The sequence below is a fragment of the Gossypium hirsutum genome, chromosome A12 (assembly GCF_007990345.1).
Source record: "Gossypium hirsutum isolate 1008001.06 chromosome A12, Gossypium_hirsutum_v2.1, whole genome shotgun sequence".
Lineage (NCBI taxonomy): Eukaryota > Viridiplantae > Streptophyta > Magnoliopsida > Malvales > Malvaceae > Gossypium > Gossypium hirsutum.
Window position 1 is genome coordinate 105,712,702 of NC_053435.1, and position 16,781 is coordinate 105,729,482.

At 37.3% G+C, this 16,781-nt stretch overlaps 3 protein-coding genes and 1 pseudogene across 4 annotated transcripts; 2 read left to right on the forward strand and 2 right to left on the reverse strand.

The window, feature by feature from the left end:
* LOC107947138 (cellulose synthase-like protein G3) lies at nt 1–4,371 on the forward strand (annotated as a pseudogene).
* Nucleotides 4,372–6,757: 2,386 nt separating this feature from the next.
* LOC107947142 (30S ribosomal protein S6 alpha, chloroplastic) lies at nt 6,758–8,042 on the reverse strand. The gene is made up of 2 exons (XM_016881708.2): nt 7,476–8,042; nt 6,758–7,224 (listed from the first exon to the last, which is right to left on the reverse strand). Exons 1-2 carry the CDS (start codon nt 7,860–7,862, stop codon nt 6,982–6,984), a joined length of 630 nt encoding a protein of 209 aa, XP_016737197.1. The 5' UTR covers nt 7,863–8,042; the 3' UTR covers nt 6,758–6,981.
* A 1,634-nt stretch (nt 8,043–9,676) lies between these two features.
* Nucleotides 9,677–11,613, forward strand: LOC107947139 (protein ABIL2). The gene is made up of 8 exons (XM_016881705.2): nt 9,677–9,904; nt 10,010–10,118; nt 10,230–10,312; nt 10,399–10,549; nt 10,640–10,838; nt 10,926–11,057; nt 11,131–11,228; nt 11,345–11,613. Exons 2-8 carry the CDS (start codon nt 10,032–10,034, stop codon nt 11,516–11,518), a joined length of 924 nt encoding a protein of 307 aa, XP_016737194.1. The 5' UTR covers nt 9,677–9,904; nt 10,010–10,031; the 3' UTR covers nt 11,519–11,613.
* Nucleotides 11,594–14,028, reverse strand: LOC107947141 (bidirectional sugar transporter SWEET7). Of its 2 annotated transcripts, none has more exons than XM_016881707.2 (5): nt 13,815–14,028; nt 13,700–13,736; nt 13,353–13,602; nt 12,826–12,945; nt 11,594–12,096 (listed from the first exon to the last, which is right to left on the reverse strand). In XM_016881707.2, the coding sequence occupies exons 1-5, from the start codon at nt 13,861–13,863 to the stop codon at nt 11,920–11,922; spliced, it is 633 nt and encodes a 210-aa protein (XP_016737196.2). In that variant the 5' UTR covers nt 13,864–14,028; the 3' UTR covers nt 11,594–11,919. The 2 variants fall into 2 exon arrangements, with proteins under 2 accessions (XP_016737196.2, XP_016737195.2); XM_016881706.2 differs by having other exon boundaries at nt 13,221–13,602; nt 13,815–14,027.
* Between the last annotated feature and the right edge of the window lie 2,753 nt (nt 14,029–16,781).

Sequence of the window (16,781 nt, forward strand, 5' to 3'; positions counted from 1 at the left end):
ATGATAACGATACACTTTACAGCTAATTTCCAGCCGCTAACAAATATGGAGAAGCCTCCTCTGAGAGATTATACCGCCACGAACGCCGCCAGTGCACCTCCGCTACTTAACACACTTACGCCTTCCCGCCGTACAAGCTTAAACCGTGCCTTTGCCGCAGTTTACACGTGTGCCATCGTAGCCTTGTTCTACCGCCATACACAAACACTCTTCAGCTCCAAAACCCTAGTTTCTTTCTACGTAACCCTTACGTTGTTCGTCTCCGACCTCATCCTTGCCTTCATCTGGGCTAACGGGCAAGCTTTCCGTATGCGTCCGGTTTACCGTAAAGAATTCCCCGAAAACCTCGAAAAGGTGGTGAAAACAAGTGATTTACCGGGGCTGGACGTGTTCATATGTACGGCAGACCCGTACAAGGAGCCTCCAATAAGTGTGGTGAACACGGCGTTATCCGTGATGGCATACGATTATCCGACGGAGAAGATATCGGTGTACGTGTCGGACGATGGAGGATCGGCTTTCACTCTCTTTGCTTTCATGGAAGCTGCTAGGTTTGCTGCCCAGTGGTTACCATTTTGTAGGAAGAACGATATAGCGAAAAGGAACCCCGATGAATTTTTTGCGACCGATTATAAGATGAGTTCTGAAACTGAAGATATTAAGGTAATCCACATTCTTAAATTATCTAACTGACTAATAGTTACTGCTATGATTAGAATCCACGTCCTTTGTCAAAAATATATATTTTTACTAGTCCAAAAATCATTAAAAATAACAACTCAAAAATAAAAAACTGAATAGAGATTGCTTGAATAGGAAAAACATACTGTTTTCTCCCCGGCAAGCCAATGAAACCAAATCCATCAATAAAGGAGGCAAAGGACAATAATTCCACGTTTTAGCTGCAAAAGTTGGGAGAAGCCAATAAGTGCTAAAAGGTTGTGGGTCACATTGTTCTCATTGTCCAATGTGATTTTAGGTAAGATGCAAATAGTACAAGAGTTATGTTCTACATTGATTGTTATCAATTAATATTCATTTATAAATTTGTAAATCCACTAGCCATAAACAACAAAGAGGTCTAGAGAAGGCTAAAAACAAAACATTACGGGTCAGTCTCCCAAGTTGCCAAAGAGGACACCGATTAGAAGTCTACCTGTAGCAAGGGAAGAAGTCGACCCCTCCTATCGGCTATCACCCGACAAAATCGATCCCTTTCCTTCACCATTTTTCCATCATTTAATGGTCAGAATTTGCTTCAGGTTGACAGAATCAACAAACAAAGAAGTGAAAAGCTTCATGAGTTTTAACCACACCTTTTGGGAAATTAAAAGAACCATGAAATTAAAAAAAAATTACATTTTAATTTTTTATTCAATAGGTAAATTAATCTTTGTATGTTATATAAAAATAAATTAATTTTTTGTTAATTTTTTTATTTATTAAAAATTAATCATTATGTGTTAGCATAAAATATATATGACACATTATATGTTAATTATTCTATCAGACACAAAAAATTTTAATTAATATAAAATAATAAAATTTAAAAAAAATAATTTACTCAATTTATTAATCATTTTAGTTTAATCTCCCCCAAACAAGTGAACTTGTTGAATTACTTTCCCCTCAGTTTAATAATTAGTGCTGAAAGTTCCCTTAATCCCATTCTCTTATATTATCATCAGTTGCAACACAGAGACCAAAATATTAATATATTGTTAAGAAAAAAATTATTTTCGAACCACGGTTAATGATTAATAATGTTTACTATTCCAAATATGATTTGAGTATGAATTAAAATAATTATAATATTATTGTAATTCAAAAAATTTGTTTATAGGCATGTAGCTGTCCAATATTAAATGTGACATGTTGAACCAAACAAATTTGATCTGTAGGCCCTGTGTTCTTTTGAAAGGATACAAAAGCTAATATTTTGGCACACGGTTCGATACTAGAAATCAACCTTATCTTGATTCAATTCCACAGACCTCAGACCATTGGGAATCTTAAGTTAACCAAGACGATATGATTAGATTTTTTCTCTAATCTCGAGAAATGGATATATTAGTCAAAATTTCTACCGCATTTCTAGCATTTTTTTTATGTATTTTCATTTTTACGAAGGAAGAGAGAGATAGAGGATAAATAATTCACCGTAAATGCTGGAATATTTGTCGAAATTAAGTCTAATAAGACAAATATGGATATTGATGTCCGAATTACTAATCAATAGGTTGCAAGTCTTCTGTTGGTGACCTTAATTTAAACCAAGGGAAAATGTCCACGTACTCACACTTTGCTAAGCCGCAAACCACCTAATTTAGAAAGCAGCATTATATGAAACAAAAATATTATTTTTTTTCTAACCCATTAATTCGTGAAATATTTATTTATTTTTCAATTTTGAAGATAATGTACGAAACCATGAAAATGAGTGTCGAACACGTTGTTGAAACAGGAAAAATTAGTGAGGAATACAACACCAGCGATGATGTCCGTCAGGCTTTCAGTCAATGGAGTATTGATGGATTTACCCGTCAAAATCACCCCACAGTGATCCAGGTTCTCTTTTTTACCTCGAAATTAATCACCGATGAACGGCCGATCATACTGTTATAACCTTGCAATATCGGTACATGATCAGGTTTTATTGGACAAAAATAAAGACAAAGACATCACAGGCAATAGCTTGCCCAACCTGGTTTATGTCTCTAGGCAAAAAAGCAAGACATCCCCTCATCATTTCAAAGCCGGTGCACTTAATGTCCTGGTATATATATATTATGCTCTCACTGAATGATTATTTATTCAATTACTATTAATTATGTTTTATATTGTTCTTTTATTTTTAAAGGTCCGAGTTTCTGCTGCCATGACCAACGCACCTGTTATTTTAACCTTAGACTGTGACATGTACTCCAATGATCCCACAACACCTCTCAGAGCTCTGTGTTATATTTTAGACCCTGACATGCAGAGCAATTTGGGTTACGTTCAGTTTCCTCAAGAGTACCATGGGCTCAACAAGAGTGACATTTATGCTTGTGAGCATAAACGTTTGTTTAAAGTTCATCCCATCGGCTATGACGGATTATCCGGCCCTAATTATTTAGGAACTGGCTGCTTTTTTCGCCGGCGAGCTCTGTACGGCGGCCCTTCAACTTTGATTTTACCGGAAATCGATGGTTTAAGTCCTGATTGTGTCGTGAACCAGCCCTTAACTGCCCCATCGGTTCTTGAATTAGCACACCATGTTGCTGGATGCAATTATGAAAACGAGACCAAATGGGGGTCCAAGGTAACTGAATAAATTCAACTAATCTATAATTTTCAACAGTCCTGTCCTAAAAAAATATGATGTTTTGTTTGCAGATTGGGCTCAGATATGGATCACTTGTGGAGGACTATTACACAGGCTATCGTATGAAATGTGAAGGATGGAGGTCCATATTCTGCTACCCCGAAACGGCAGCGTTTTTAGGAGATGTACCCTTCAATCTTCTTGATGTTCTCAGCCAAAACAAGAGATGGGCAATTGGACTCCTGGAAGTGGCGTTTTCAAGATATAGTACCATAACATTTGGTGTCAAATCCATGGGGTTGTTCATGGGGTTAGGTTATTCAAACTATGCATTTTGGGCCATTTTGACAATCCCAATCACTACGTATTGCTTACTCCCTCAGCTTGCTCTCCTTAATGAACTCAGTATCTTCCCAAAGGTCTCAGACCCATGGTTTCTCCTTTACATGTTCCTTTTCCTAGGAGCATATGGGCAAGACCTGCTGGAGTTTGTGGTCCATGGGGGTACAATACAAAGATGGTGGAGTGACCAAAGAATGTGGATTATGAGAGGGCTTTCATGTTACGCCTTCGATTGACCGAGTTCGTGGTCAAGTCCATCGGCATTCCCACCGAGGGTTTCAACGTGACCAGTAAGATCATCAATGATGAGCAAAGCAAAAGGTACGAGCAAGGGGTGTTTGAGTTTGGGGTACCATCGCCCTTGTTTGTAACACTAACAATGGCAGCAATAATCAACCTGTTATCGTTCATCGTCGGACTGGTACATTTTATCGTCGATGGCGGTAGCAATAAGGAAGGGCTTATTATGCAGTTGGTGTTGACAGGGTTGATTGTGATGAATTGCTTGCCGGTTTATCAAGCCATAGCGTTGAGGAGTGATAAAGGGAAAATGCCTACTAAAACTACCGTTACGGCCACATTCCTAGCATCGGCTGTTTATGTAGTGGCTTCTCTGTTTCTCAAGTGATTATGCTATAGTTGTTGTATTTTAAAAGTTAATAATTTAATTATCTTACTTTTTTAATTTAAAAATATTAATCAAATTATTATTGTTGTTGCTAGTTTCAGTTAAAATTTATCAATTTAACATATTTATTTTCTATCAATCATATATCATGTTATTGTTGCATTAAAATTTTAAATGAAAATACTTGAATGATTTTATTTTTTAACCTTTCAAGTATAAAGGCTAAATTATTAATTTTATCAAATTATTGGACTAAACCTATTTTAACAGATGCAAACCTTAAATTTTCTATTTAAAATCCAACTCTTTGTTTTATTTTTTAAAGAAAATATATTTCCATAAAAATTTTATGTGTATGATAAATACATTTTTATTAATTATTATATATACTAATTGTCCATAATATACTTTATATTAAAATATTTATGGCGAATGACTAATTGTATTGGACTGATAAAGATATGAACTCTTGGCTGTTAGCATATGATTTGATGGACATAAAAAGGAATCCACGTGCCTTGACCTGGATTATTAAGTTGAACCATGTTTAGTTAACATCCTATTAAGTTATATCATTGATCAAATAAAGCGAATATGCAATGTACTTGGCAGTTGGCAGTCCATATTCAGACAAAGAAGCAGTCAAGCACCCAATAATGGTGTTACTTAGTGGACACTAATTAAAAATAAGGATTAGAATTAATCTCTCTTTTCAAATGTCTAAATCATGCATAGGCTATTAAGTTGCACATGCATCCAAAGAAACCTCCAATAAATTATGTAATAAGAGATTCGTATATAATTATACCTTTTCTTCATTGGGTAATAGATATTTACTATTTTCATGCACATATACATTTTCAAAGGTAAATTGATACACGTAATAAGATGAATGTAATCACATTTAGAACTTAATTTCAAAGCTCTTTTTTTTTCTTCCATTAACTTAAGTTTATTTTTATGGCTTTCTTGACGGACAAGTTGGATGATATTAATGGTTGTATTGTTTTGGCTTGTAACGTGGCATATAGTTTGTCATATTTGATTAATTTTGGCTTTCGACAGCAAGTACCTAATTATGGGGATGCTAATCTAGATGCAGATGATGTATGCTTGGACTCGATCATGTCAGATCATATAATATCAAAATGCAAATATGACAAGTTTAATAAGCCTAAAAAACATTATAACAAAAATGGCAGAGAATGTTGAATTCATATATTTTACTTATAGTTTAAATTTTGTTTGGGCCGTCGGCTTGCTTGGAGATGGCTCGTCTTAATATTCTCCCTTGACCTTGGACCCTTTAGGTGGGTCTTAACTTGGGCCTAGGCTATTCTAAACAACGGATTCCTGGCCCCTTTTCTCCATTTTGTGACCAACAGTGCTCAAATATTATAAACGAGATTTCCAAAGGGATTCTTGAGTTTGGAGCATCATCCCCATGGAAACAGTGGCAGCATTAGTCAACATTCTCATTCATCCGGGGGGCGGGGGACAATTTTAGTTTTAAGTGGCAGCAGCTTGGAAGGCATATGTTGGCAGGCATTATTAGAAGCGTGCTTTGTTGTAAATTGCTTCCAAATTAATGAAGCGATTGCGTTGAGCGGTCACAAAGGGAACCTGGCTTCCCAAATATCACTGCAACATTTCTAGCTGTTGATACAAAACATGAGGTCCGCCTACACAAAAAGGCATCAGTGATGGTTCTGGAGAGATTTGGAGAAAATGTTTTAGTTCTGAGATGATTTTGACAGAGCATTATCGTGTAAACGCGTGTGCTAAGATGCAATAGGAGAAGCTTCCAAGTGAATCTAATGTGACTTTGTATAAGTCCGTGTGATATATGCGAGGTGCTTCTTATGAGCAAGACATCTCTTCTGCCCTTAGTTAGGCGAGGCGGAGGCTCTTCCTTGATCCAAATGGGAGATGGTTGAGTTGGCGAAGTGGTTGTAAGCTCTTTACATCGCATCCTTGCTTCTCTTTTCAGTATCATACTCTCTGCAGCTTTTATTTTCCCTGGTCTAGTGTTCTATGGGAATTGTTGGGCAGTAACGTGTTATATATTTTCTAGGGAATTGGCACTTTCAGATATTATGTGAAGGGCAAACACAATGCATGCCATGGTTCAGTAAACACTAAATAACAACTATCAAGAATCTTTCTTTCTCTGTTAATATAAAAAAACACACACTTCTTCTCGGGAAAAAGCTCAACCATCAATAGAACTTTCTTTGAGCTCTCGTATATTCGCAATATAGATGCATTGCATGAGCCATTGATTACACACAACTCCTTAACTTTGCAATATGATCAGTGCACCACGGATTAGTATTTGGTATGAAATAGCAATATCTGAACCAAAAATGCTAGCATTTCCTAGACCCGCTTAAAGTTCATCAATCACTTCAAACATACAAGCAAGCTGGTTGGGAATAACACCAAGCATTCAAGCACCTCCAATAGCCAAACTATCAATATGCCCTCCAATGAGTTTTGAAATTCCATTTCACCTCAGTGCAGCAATTGCAAATATACTTTCTATAGTCAAATGGTCCATAAAATTTTACAAAAAGGAATCAAACTCCAGTTCTCAAGAAACAAAAAAGGATCCATAAAGAGAATTTAAATCACAAAGTTGAAAGAACTATTTCCTTCCTAATCATATTCATCTCAAGATACAGACATGTAGGTACATACCAATCTAATTATACTTCCTCTTCCTTATCTTGAAGCTGGTTGAGCGGATAACATCATCGTCTGTATTCAACGCCGCTTCGAGAGCCGTTATTGACTCAGGTTTTGTAAAGTAGGTAAAGAGGAGGTAAATGCCATCCAAGTAAGCGTTGGTTTCCCCAGCTTTATTTTTCTTCTTGATGCTGTAAGCTAATGGGATGACCCCTCTATTAAATACCTCAATATACATGCCACCACCGGCGACAAGAAGCTGCAAAATGGTCAACGTAAGGAAAAGCATAAGAAAAATTCTACAATAACATGTCACTAATCCATTTTCCCTTCTAAATATTGTGGAATTCTTCAGTCTATCTTATTAAATGCCACATTTTCAGGACCAATCTCCGATAGATAAAATTAAATCAAAAGCCATAAACTTTGCAAAAATGTAATCACATTCCATACAATTCTCAACTATATTGTCTTAGCAACCAACTGAGATGGTAATTTACAGAGCATTACCTCCTCGTACTTCTGGGTAAGAGCAAGCCTTTCATCTTCAGACATGTCGGGTCTCAAGACGGCCATTGTCTCGTACTGTCGGAGGCCCGGTGGGCATTGGGGTTCCTCTTTATCCTCCAAGGCGGTTATGCCAGAGCCGGGTTGGGAAGGCGGGTCATCATCAGAGCCGAAGCCACCCTCAAAGAATGAACCGGAGAAGTCCAAGGTCTGGGCTTTGACGGTTAAGGTTGAGGGGTGGTTGTCTCTTTTGAGGGAAATCAGAGACTTGAGCTTTGGTGGGATAGATTTGAGGCTGTGAGTGAAGGAGAGGACGGGTAGAGGAGAGAATTGGGGGAGAAGATGGGGGCAAAACGGGGAATTGGTTAAAGCAGAAGTTGGAGATGCCATTTTGGCTATTGTGTTGATGTGAGCTCCGCTGAGGTTCAGCGATTAGTGAAAGAACAAGGAAACGGATAAGGAAAGTTGGCTCATGGAAGAGGAGCCAGTGCGCGCTTTACGCTGTATTTTTGGGTTGGGCCTCTGCCTATTCAATGGGCTATTCCCAACCTTTTGTTGTCCATTGGATTCTTTTTTATGTATATTAAATAACTTGATATTACCAACTTTTTGCTTCCGTCAGTTTCAAATTAATTGCCACAAATGAAAAATGAAGGAGATGATCTCGTTGATGTCTCACCTAATCGAGTGCTAAACGGCTACATATACTTAGACCATACATGATTTATAATGTCATTTGATCAAATTCGGAGATATTTTATTGAAAATCTCACTTTGTAAAGTGTTACATGATTATGAATATATGAATTGTACATAACTTACACACATGAAGACCTTGTTTAGTCAACCTTGAAGATGACCTTGCCATTGCCGATATATCATCTTACCAAATGTTGCATGGCTAAGACATGTGATCCTTATGTGCCACAAACTTATCCAATGAGATTTGGGGATATATAAGACTTTTATTATGACTCCGACTCCAAATAAATATTTATACATTAAAACAATAAAAAAGTATATATTTTTCAATTCATCCTCACACCATGATCTTCACCATCTTCTCCCTATTGTTTAATTACCAATCATTGACTATCGTCACAAAGGGGGAAAGGAAAATCTGTCCTTGACCACCCATAAATTAAAGTGCCTATACATATAATATTCGTTTTTCAAAAATATTGTGACCCTTGTCATATAAAAAGTAATGTGATATTAATAATGGGATGTCTAAGAAAATAAAGGGAAAAAATAAGGTTATTAAATTATCAATAACTCCAACCGTCCGATAATGAGTTCTCAATCAGCATTGAATGGCACCGTCACGGCTCGACTGCCTTGGTTCAGAACAGGTCAAGCCGGCCAAGCCCATTTCCTTCACCGCTTTTCATGTTCGTTGTTCCCACTACTTTCCGGCAATTCCTCAGCCAAGATAATTAAACAGTTGAGCCCCTGTGACTCACAACTTAAATGCATGCCCTGCACTCCCCTCTAAAGTCAATGTATTCCCTCTTTGTTATTCAAAGTCAAAAATTAAACTTACCCAAATAAAGTTCGCACAGAAATCATGACTATATCCAAATTACTTTAACATGTTTGATATTATTTTTTGGTCCTAAATGAAACAACTGTTAAATTATGAAGTAATTATGAAGCTGTACAATGTCTATTTTGGTGGATGGGGTGATGATGATGATGGTAATTGACATGAAAATGAAGTCCAAAGCTCCAAATTTATTGCACAACTAAAAAAGATACAATAAAACAACGACCAAAATAAATATTTAGCTAAATCACTGCTCTTTCATCATTATAAGTAACTCTCACAGGTTAACATTTAAGCACCAAATTAATGGGTTACTTCTAAAATAAGGCAACTCACATGGTCATTTGCATGCAATCTACCAAACTTATGTATCCAATTAATTTCATCCATGAGAGTTAGTAGTTATCTAATTACTTTCCTTTCTCAATTTCAGCCCCCATTATAGGGACGTAAATTAGGACATGTTTTCCAAAACGTTTTTTCCTCTTCAATTAGTGGGGTACCAAAATGGAGAAATAATCAAACCCACCACATGGCCAACATCTTGGCTACTTTTGAAAAAAAAAAATATTTAATAAAAACATCAAATCCTTTGTCCTCAGCTATATGGGTTTTTTTATAATGGGAAAAAGGACGAGATTATTCGGAATGGAAATCAAATTCTCGTGCCTATAATATAATACTTTTCTTAGGTGAAGAGGTTATTGGCTCGCATGTCATGTAATATTTGACTACTGCTGAAAAAGTTTTGCTGATTGTTGGGGTGTTGCTTTCAAAACAGTAGACTATCCTTATAGCTAATATAATACTTTACAAAGTGCAAACCTTAAAGTTTGAGATTTCCCTGCCTTGATAGCATTGCCATACTGGGAACAAGGAAAACCAGGTGAATCCTCTTTGTTTCATGGTCTCAATGCTTTTACTTGTTATTTTAATTCTGCTATTTTTGTACAGTTCTTTTTATTTCTTGGGCACCTGAAAATTTCCCCAGGTTTCAAAATCAAAGGAAAAGTATGAGTTCAGTTTCTGTTCCTCAAGAATCTTCCCACAGTGATGAACTGTTAATGCAGCAGGGTTTGCTTTTTTCAGATACTCTTAAGGTGAATTTTGCTCTGACCTTGTTTGCTGTTCAGTTTTGATATTGATATTAATAAATATGAATTCACTGTGTAATTGAACTCTTTCACCGCATGAATCATTTTTCCTTTTAGGATTTGAAAAGTTTAAGAAAACAGTTGTATTCTGCAGCAGATTATTTTGAAAGAACATATAACGAGCAAGAACAGAAAGAAATGTAATTCTCATAAGTAACATTGCTTTAAAAACTAGGGATTGAAAATATTTAAAACCTCTCTTAATTGCTTTTGACAATTGAAACAGAGTGGAGGATACTTTGAAAGATTATGCCATTAAAGCTTTGATCAATACTGTGGACCACTTAGGTTCCGTAGCATACAAAGTTAACAATTTTCTGGATGATAAGATGGTTGAAATTTCTGGGATGGACCTTCGTTTATCTTGCTTGGAACAGGTATCTTTTTATATATGCAAATGCTTAAAAGTTTTCGAACTCGTTTGATTTTCTGTTTCGCTTCGTTGCTTATGGTGGATGGGACGGTAGCGGTTGCGAACATGCCGAGAGTTTGTCAGCTTAGGGGGTCTCTCTCAGCAGTCATTAGTGTTTGAGGCACACAGAAAGCACCACAAGCGGTACATCTTTCCAGTTGAGCAGACCCTGAATGATGTTGCCGAAACGATATTCGAGTTCCACCCCGATAGAATGCCTGCTAGATTAGACTTGCACCAGTTTAATAATATTGGTATTGTTTATCTTCATGTTCATATTCAAACTTTGCTTCTAAGGCAAGTAATTTATGATGTTTCGGTTTCATGCTATCGAACCCCAGGTATTCAAGCAGTAGCAGCAGAAACCCCTTCCGAATCCATCACGGATGCAATCTACGCGTTACACTCTCCACAATCTTTGCCAAGAAAAAGCCTCCGGTTATTTACCAGCATTTCAATGAACCAAAGACAAGGTAAGTTCGAACATTGTTACAGTTATCTGTTGGAAGCAATTTGGTGATTGCAATTATGTTCCTTTGAAACCAGAGAACAGGTCAAACTCTCCTCGCCACTTTCTGCTCCCGCGTTCTGGATCTCTTATGCAGAGATCATCATCTCCGAGCCATTCGAATGCTAAAAAACGGGTACCAATCGAAAAACCTATCATTCATCTATGGGACAATTCATGAGCTTGCACCTTTGTATATGTTTTGGTGCAATTGAGTGTTAAATTTAAGATAATTTTCTCTGGTTCGGACAGTGGCCGTCGGAGCCTCGGAGAACTGTTTCAATGTCCACTTCCCTAGCTGAAAGAGAGAGGGATAAAGATATGGAGCAATATTCTAGCAAAGGCAAACGTCTCCTCAAGGCTATGCTGAGCTTGCGCAAGTCCAAAAAGAATGTCACATTGCACAAATTCTTGGATGAGAATTGAGAACAACAATGTTATACACTAACAATTCATTCAACATATCAGACATTACTTACGCAATTGAAAAAGAAAGAAATATGCTATAAAATTTAGTTCAATTGATTCATACTGTATGTCAACCGAACCTAAAAATCTTTGGTTGCAAGAGATTTTTCAAGTTATAAGAAACTTGTTTTTTGAGAGAACCCTTGGTATTGGGTTGTTTAAGATGGGCCACATGATTATGAAACTAAAACCTCTTCATAGCCCTTACATTAACAAAAGAAATGAAAAAGGAGACAATAATAATAATAAAACATGGCTTGATAAGGCAAAGTATTTGGTAACAAGAGCTGCTTTGTTTAGCACCATGTCTGTGTCAAGACAATGATCATAACCCCCAAAAAAATGTCTCAATGGGTTTCTTAAGTTGCTCTGGTGGTCTTCTTGGGATCATGGTTGCCATTAACGACCACCTCAGATAGGTTCACTTCCATCTTCGTCTCTTTCCTTGCTGCTATTATTCTCTTTGTGGACTCATAGTATGTGGCGTACAACAACAGCTGCGCTAAGCTAAACAATGTGCCCAATCCATTTGGAACCTAAAAGAAAATTGAAAAACCAAAAACCTCATTATAGAAACCAAACATATATATCGATTTTCAAAAAATAAAAAATAAAAATAAAAACCATATTCAGTGTTCAATTTGACCATCAATGGGTCCTATTTTGATTCAGTGTAAGTCACATGGATCTTGTAATAATTTTCAGCTCATTTTCCCCTTTCCAAAAGTCCTTGTTTCCTTGCCTTTCCAAAATAGAAACGGCATAAAAGGCATGCACGTGAAAAAGAAAAAGAGGTGGCTAACCTACCAAAACAGTACAAAATACCAGCTGCCCCTTCCATTCCCATTACCAGTCCACAGTTTTTGTTGTGTTGCATAAGAGTATACAAAGGCTAATCCAGTCCCGGATCAGAGCATGTCACTGGCTTTATTGAGGGCCAAGGTCTATATATATCAACTAATAATAATATCCAGCAAGGAAATGGGTCACTTCACTCAAGGTTGTCATATTTACCAAATGTTGCATGCAAATATTCCATTAAATATATGGTCATCGTACCAACATGGTTAGTTTCCTAGGAGAGGAAAATCAAGAATAAGATGCCTAGTAATAGGGAAAAGCTTAAAAGTTATATATATAATGGAGGAGGCCATAAATTCACTTTTTATTGAATAGTGTCACCTCTATTGTTTTGCTTTTCTTTATAGTTAGTTGAAACGAAGCAGTCAAAAGAGAAACACGAATGTATTGAATTTGTAACTTACAGCAATGAATGGGTCAAAAGGGAGGAAAGCGTATGTAGTCCATGCAACACCATTGGCAAAGGAAGCCAGGGAGAGAAAAAAGGGCATATACTCCACGCTTTTTGTTGAGATCACCAGTTTCTGCACCACCATTGTACATAAATTAGACCACTCGTGTTTGTGTTTTAAATTTATTGAATCCCACCTTTTAAAAATGATAATACTAACTAATTAAATTAAATTTAGACTGATAAAACAATAACAAAATTCTACAAATTAGGTAACTATAAGAATGGTCCATTTAAGGAAATGACAATGCAAGTTCTATGTACCTAGCGTCCACTCAAATTCAACAAACTGAATTAGCCTTAGTAAACGAGCTTGAACTAAATTAGTCTAAAAATATATCTACTAACCATGACGGATAAAGGCGAAGCATACATCATGATATTGAACAAAATTGCGATAATTCCAACGACCATGGACCGGCGTTCAGTGGTGTGAGCTAATGTGAGAACCAGAGCAGTGACAAGGGCCATGAAAACTACCTCGACCAACGCGATCAGCAGCCCTTTGAGTCTCTTTTTCTTGTCATGGCAAAAGATCAAGAAGAGGGTTAAATAGACGAGCTCAATGGCGGTCCCTGCACCATTGATGGTGATAACCAGGGTGCTGTTCGGATGAACCATAGGCAGGCCATAAATGACCCAAACCATGCAATTGATTAAAGTTGCCAGGTACGGGACTGGGGAGTACTGTTCCACTGACCCTTTCTTCCAAATCCGAACAAAAGTTGGCCTGTCAAATAAATGAAATCAACTTCTTCATTTTTTTTTTTAAAGCTCACAGTAATTTAAGCTTAGATTTAGAGAAAAAGTCACTGAAAGAAGCTTACACAGGAGACAAGAAGAGGAAGAGAGAGATAACGTTCCCTGCAAAGAAAATGTACCGTCATATTTAAGGAGACAACGTCGTATGGTGTCCCTAAATTGTATGTTAAAATAACCTACCTGAGATCCCAACTACCTTTCGGATAGTGTTGACTAGGTGAGACACCATGGTTATCTGCTGTAAAGCAATGAATGAAACAAGGAGGAGGACAGAAGAGAGTGAAAAGAAGATCAAGATTTTCAACTTTAAAACATATATGGATGACTACGAGACGTCATGGTATATATAAAGAGAAGAATCTGAAAATGCGGGAGGAGAGAGGGGGGCGGGGTTCAATGCTGTTTGGGGCTATCTTATGTGAATATGGATATGGCAAGTATCTAAAACTGGTTGGTCATCATGCCCTTGCATGACATGTATGTTTTGTATGTAATAGTTGTTAACATTAATGGAAGATAATTAATAATGGTTGCCATTAACATTAATGGGAGACAATTAATAATGACAACCACCAACTTTGGAAAAGTGGCAAGGGATAATTTTTTTTTGGTCCTTGAGATAATGGGCTATTTATTGTTTGGTCCTTAAACCTCAACTATAAATAGGCCTTCTCATTTCTCATTTCAATTAATCCCAACCAATCTTTCTCTCTTAGTTTTCTCTCTTCTCCCATTTGAGAATTCTTAAGGAATTCTATTTGTTTGTAATATTTTGGAGATAGTAAAGTTATCATCTGGTGTTAGTGCCCGAGGACGTAGGTATAATTTATCGAACCTCGTTAAAACTCTTATGTTCTTTTTGTCCTATTTTTCTTTCAATATTTGAGGGTATAATAGTAGTATTTAATTGTGCTATTAAATTACTATAGAAGGGATATTCTGACTAAGGAAAGACTTGGTATTTAAGAGATCCATGTGATCCACCTCTCTTCCCTGGGAATTGAACTTTGTGTGACTTTTTTAGTACAATAATTTACACGCTTCCGACCCTATTGGAACAACAAGTGGTATCAGAGCCGAAGGTTAATCGTAGTATGCTCTGTGGTTGCAGTTTAAACTGATCTTCCATATCAGAAAAGATTTCCTTAGGTATATTGAAAGATTATGGAGAAAACGGTCGATGTAGGAGCTTCAACATCGTCCATGTGGACAAGACCGACAATTGCAAATGCAAGATTGGCCGTGGAGATCTTTGATGGCACGGGCCATTTTGGTATGTGGCAAAGTGAGGTTCTAGATGCCCTTTTTCAGCAGGGTCTAGACATTGCCATTGATGAAGAGAAACTAGATGATGTACAGGAGAAAGATTGGAAGGCGATCAATCGGTTGGCATGTGGCACAATTCGATCATGCCTTTCTAGAGAGCAGAGGTATGCTTTTTCAAAGGAGACTTCTGCAAATAAGTTGTGGGTGGCACTTGAAGAAAAATTTTTGAAGAAAAACAGTCAAAATAAGCTCCACTTGAAGAAAAGACTGTTTCGCTTCACATACGTCCCAAGTACCACAATGAATGATCACATCACCAAATTTAATCAGTTAGTCACTGATTTGCTGAATATGGATGAGACATTCAAAGATGAAGATTTGGCTTTGATGCTGTTGGGGTCACTTCCTGAGGAGTTTGAGTTCCTAGAAACTACTCTACTTCATGGCAGGAGTGATATATCTCTGAGCGAAGTCTGTGCGGCCTTATACAGTTATGAACAGAGAAAGAAGGACAAACAGAAAAACTCAATCAGAGATACAGAAGCTTTAGTAGTCCGAGGTCGTTCATACACTCGGAAGAAAACTCAAAAGGGGAGATCAAAGTCAAAGTCCAGACTCGGGAAAGATGAATGTGCTTTTTGTCATGAGAAAGGCCACTGGAAGAAAAATTTTCTAAAGCTGAAGAATAAGGGAAAAGCTGCTGTAGATGCTTGTGTTGCAAAGCATGATACTAGTGACTCTGAACTATCACTGGTTGCATCATCATCGTCGTTCCATTCAGATGAGTGGATATTGGATTCGGGTTGTACCTATCATATGTCCCCTAACCGGGAGTGGTTCTCTGATTTAGTAGAACTAAATGGAGGAGTTGTTTATATGGGCAATGACAATGCCTGTAAAACTGTTGGGATAGGTTCAATCCAATTAAAGAATAAAGATGGATCAACCAGAGTTCTGACTGATGTTCGGTACGTGCCCAGTTTGAAGAAAAATCTCATCTCATTGGGAGCCTTGGAATCCAATGGTTCAGTTGTTACTATGAGAGATGGGGTTTTGAAAGTGACATCTGGCGCACTTGTGATATTGAAGGGCATCAGGAAAAATAACTTGTATTACTACCAAGGTAGTACAGTTATTGGAGCAGTCGCTGCAGCTTCCGACAACAAAGAATTGGACTCAATACAGTTGTGGCATATGAAGTTGGGACATGCCAGCGAAAAATCCTTGCAAATTCTGGCAAAGCAAGGATTGTTGAAAGGTGCAAAGGCTTGCAAATTAAAATTTTGCGAGCATTGTGTTCTGGGAAAGCAAAAGAGAGTGAAATTCGGTACTGCTATCCATAATACAAAAGGTATTTTGGAATATGTTCACTCAGATGTGTGGGGGCCTTCCAAGACACCTTCATTGGGAGGAAAACACTACTTTGTTACTTTTGTTGATGACTTTTCCAGAAGAGTTTGGGTGTATACCATGAGAACTAAGGATGAAGTGCTTAGAGTTTTTCTTAAATGGAAAACTATGATCGAAAACCAGACTGGCAAGAAAATCAAGCGGCTTAGGATGGACAATGGAGGGGAATATAAAAGTGATTCGTTCTTCGATGTGTGCCAAGAGTATGGTATTGTTCGACACTTCACAGTTAGGGATACACCACAGCAGAATGGATTGGCAGAGCGTATGAATCGAACATTGCTGGAGAAAGTTCGATGTATGTTGTCCAATGCTGGGTTGGGCAAGCAATTTTGGGCTGAGGCTGTGACATACGCTGGCCATCTTGTTAATCGTTTGCCATCATCTGCATTAGAAAGAAAAACTCCTATGGAGGTATGGTCTGGAAAACTGGCTACAGATTATGATTCCTTGCATGTGTTTGGAACCACT

Bases quoted from the DNA above. Each gene is read 5' to 3' on its own strand.
- LOC107947142 (XM_016881708.2), bottom strand. From the start codon at position 7,862: ATGGCATCTCCAACTTCTGCTTTAACCAATTCCCCGTTTTGCCCCCAT. The intron at 7,225-7,475 runs GTAATGCTCTGT...ACCATTTTGCAG, and splicing joins TTACCCAGAAGTACGAGGAG to CTTCTTGTCGCCGGTGGTGG.
- LOC107947139 (XM_016881705.2), top strand. From the start codon at position 10,032: ATGAGTTCAGTTTCTGTTCCTCAAGAATCTTCCCACAGTGATGAACTG. The intron at 10,550-10,639 runs GTATCTTTTTAT...ATGGGACGGTAG, and splicing joins GTTTATCTTGCTTGGAACAG to CGGTTGCGAACATGCCGAGA. The intron at 10,839-10,925 runs GTATTGTTTATC...ATCGAACCCCAG, and splicing joins GCACCAGTTTAATAATATTG to GTATTCAAGCAGTAGCAGCA.
- LOC107947141 (XM_016881706.2), bottom strand. From the start codon at position 13,863: ATGGTGTCTCACCTAGTCAACACTATCCGAAAGGTAGTTGGGATCTCA. The intron at 13,603-13,699 runs GTAAGCTTCTTT...TTTATTTGACAG, and splicing joins TTCCTCTTCTTGTCTCCTGT to GCCAACTTTTGTTCGGATTT. The intron at 12,946-13,220 runs GTTAGTAGATAT...ATGGTGGTGCAG, and splicing joins CTTCGCCTTTATCCGTCATG to AAACTGGTGATCTCAACAAA.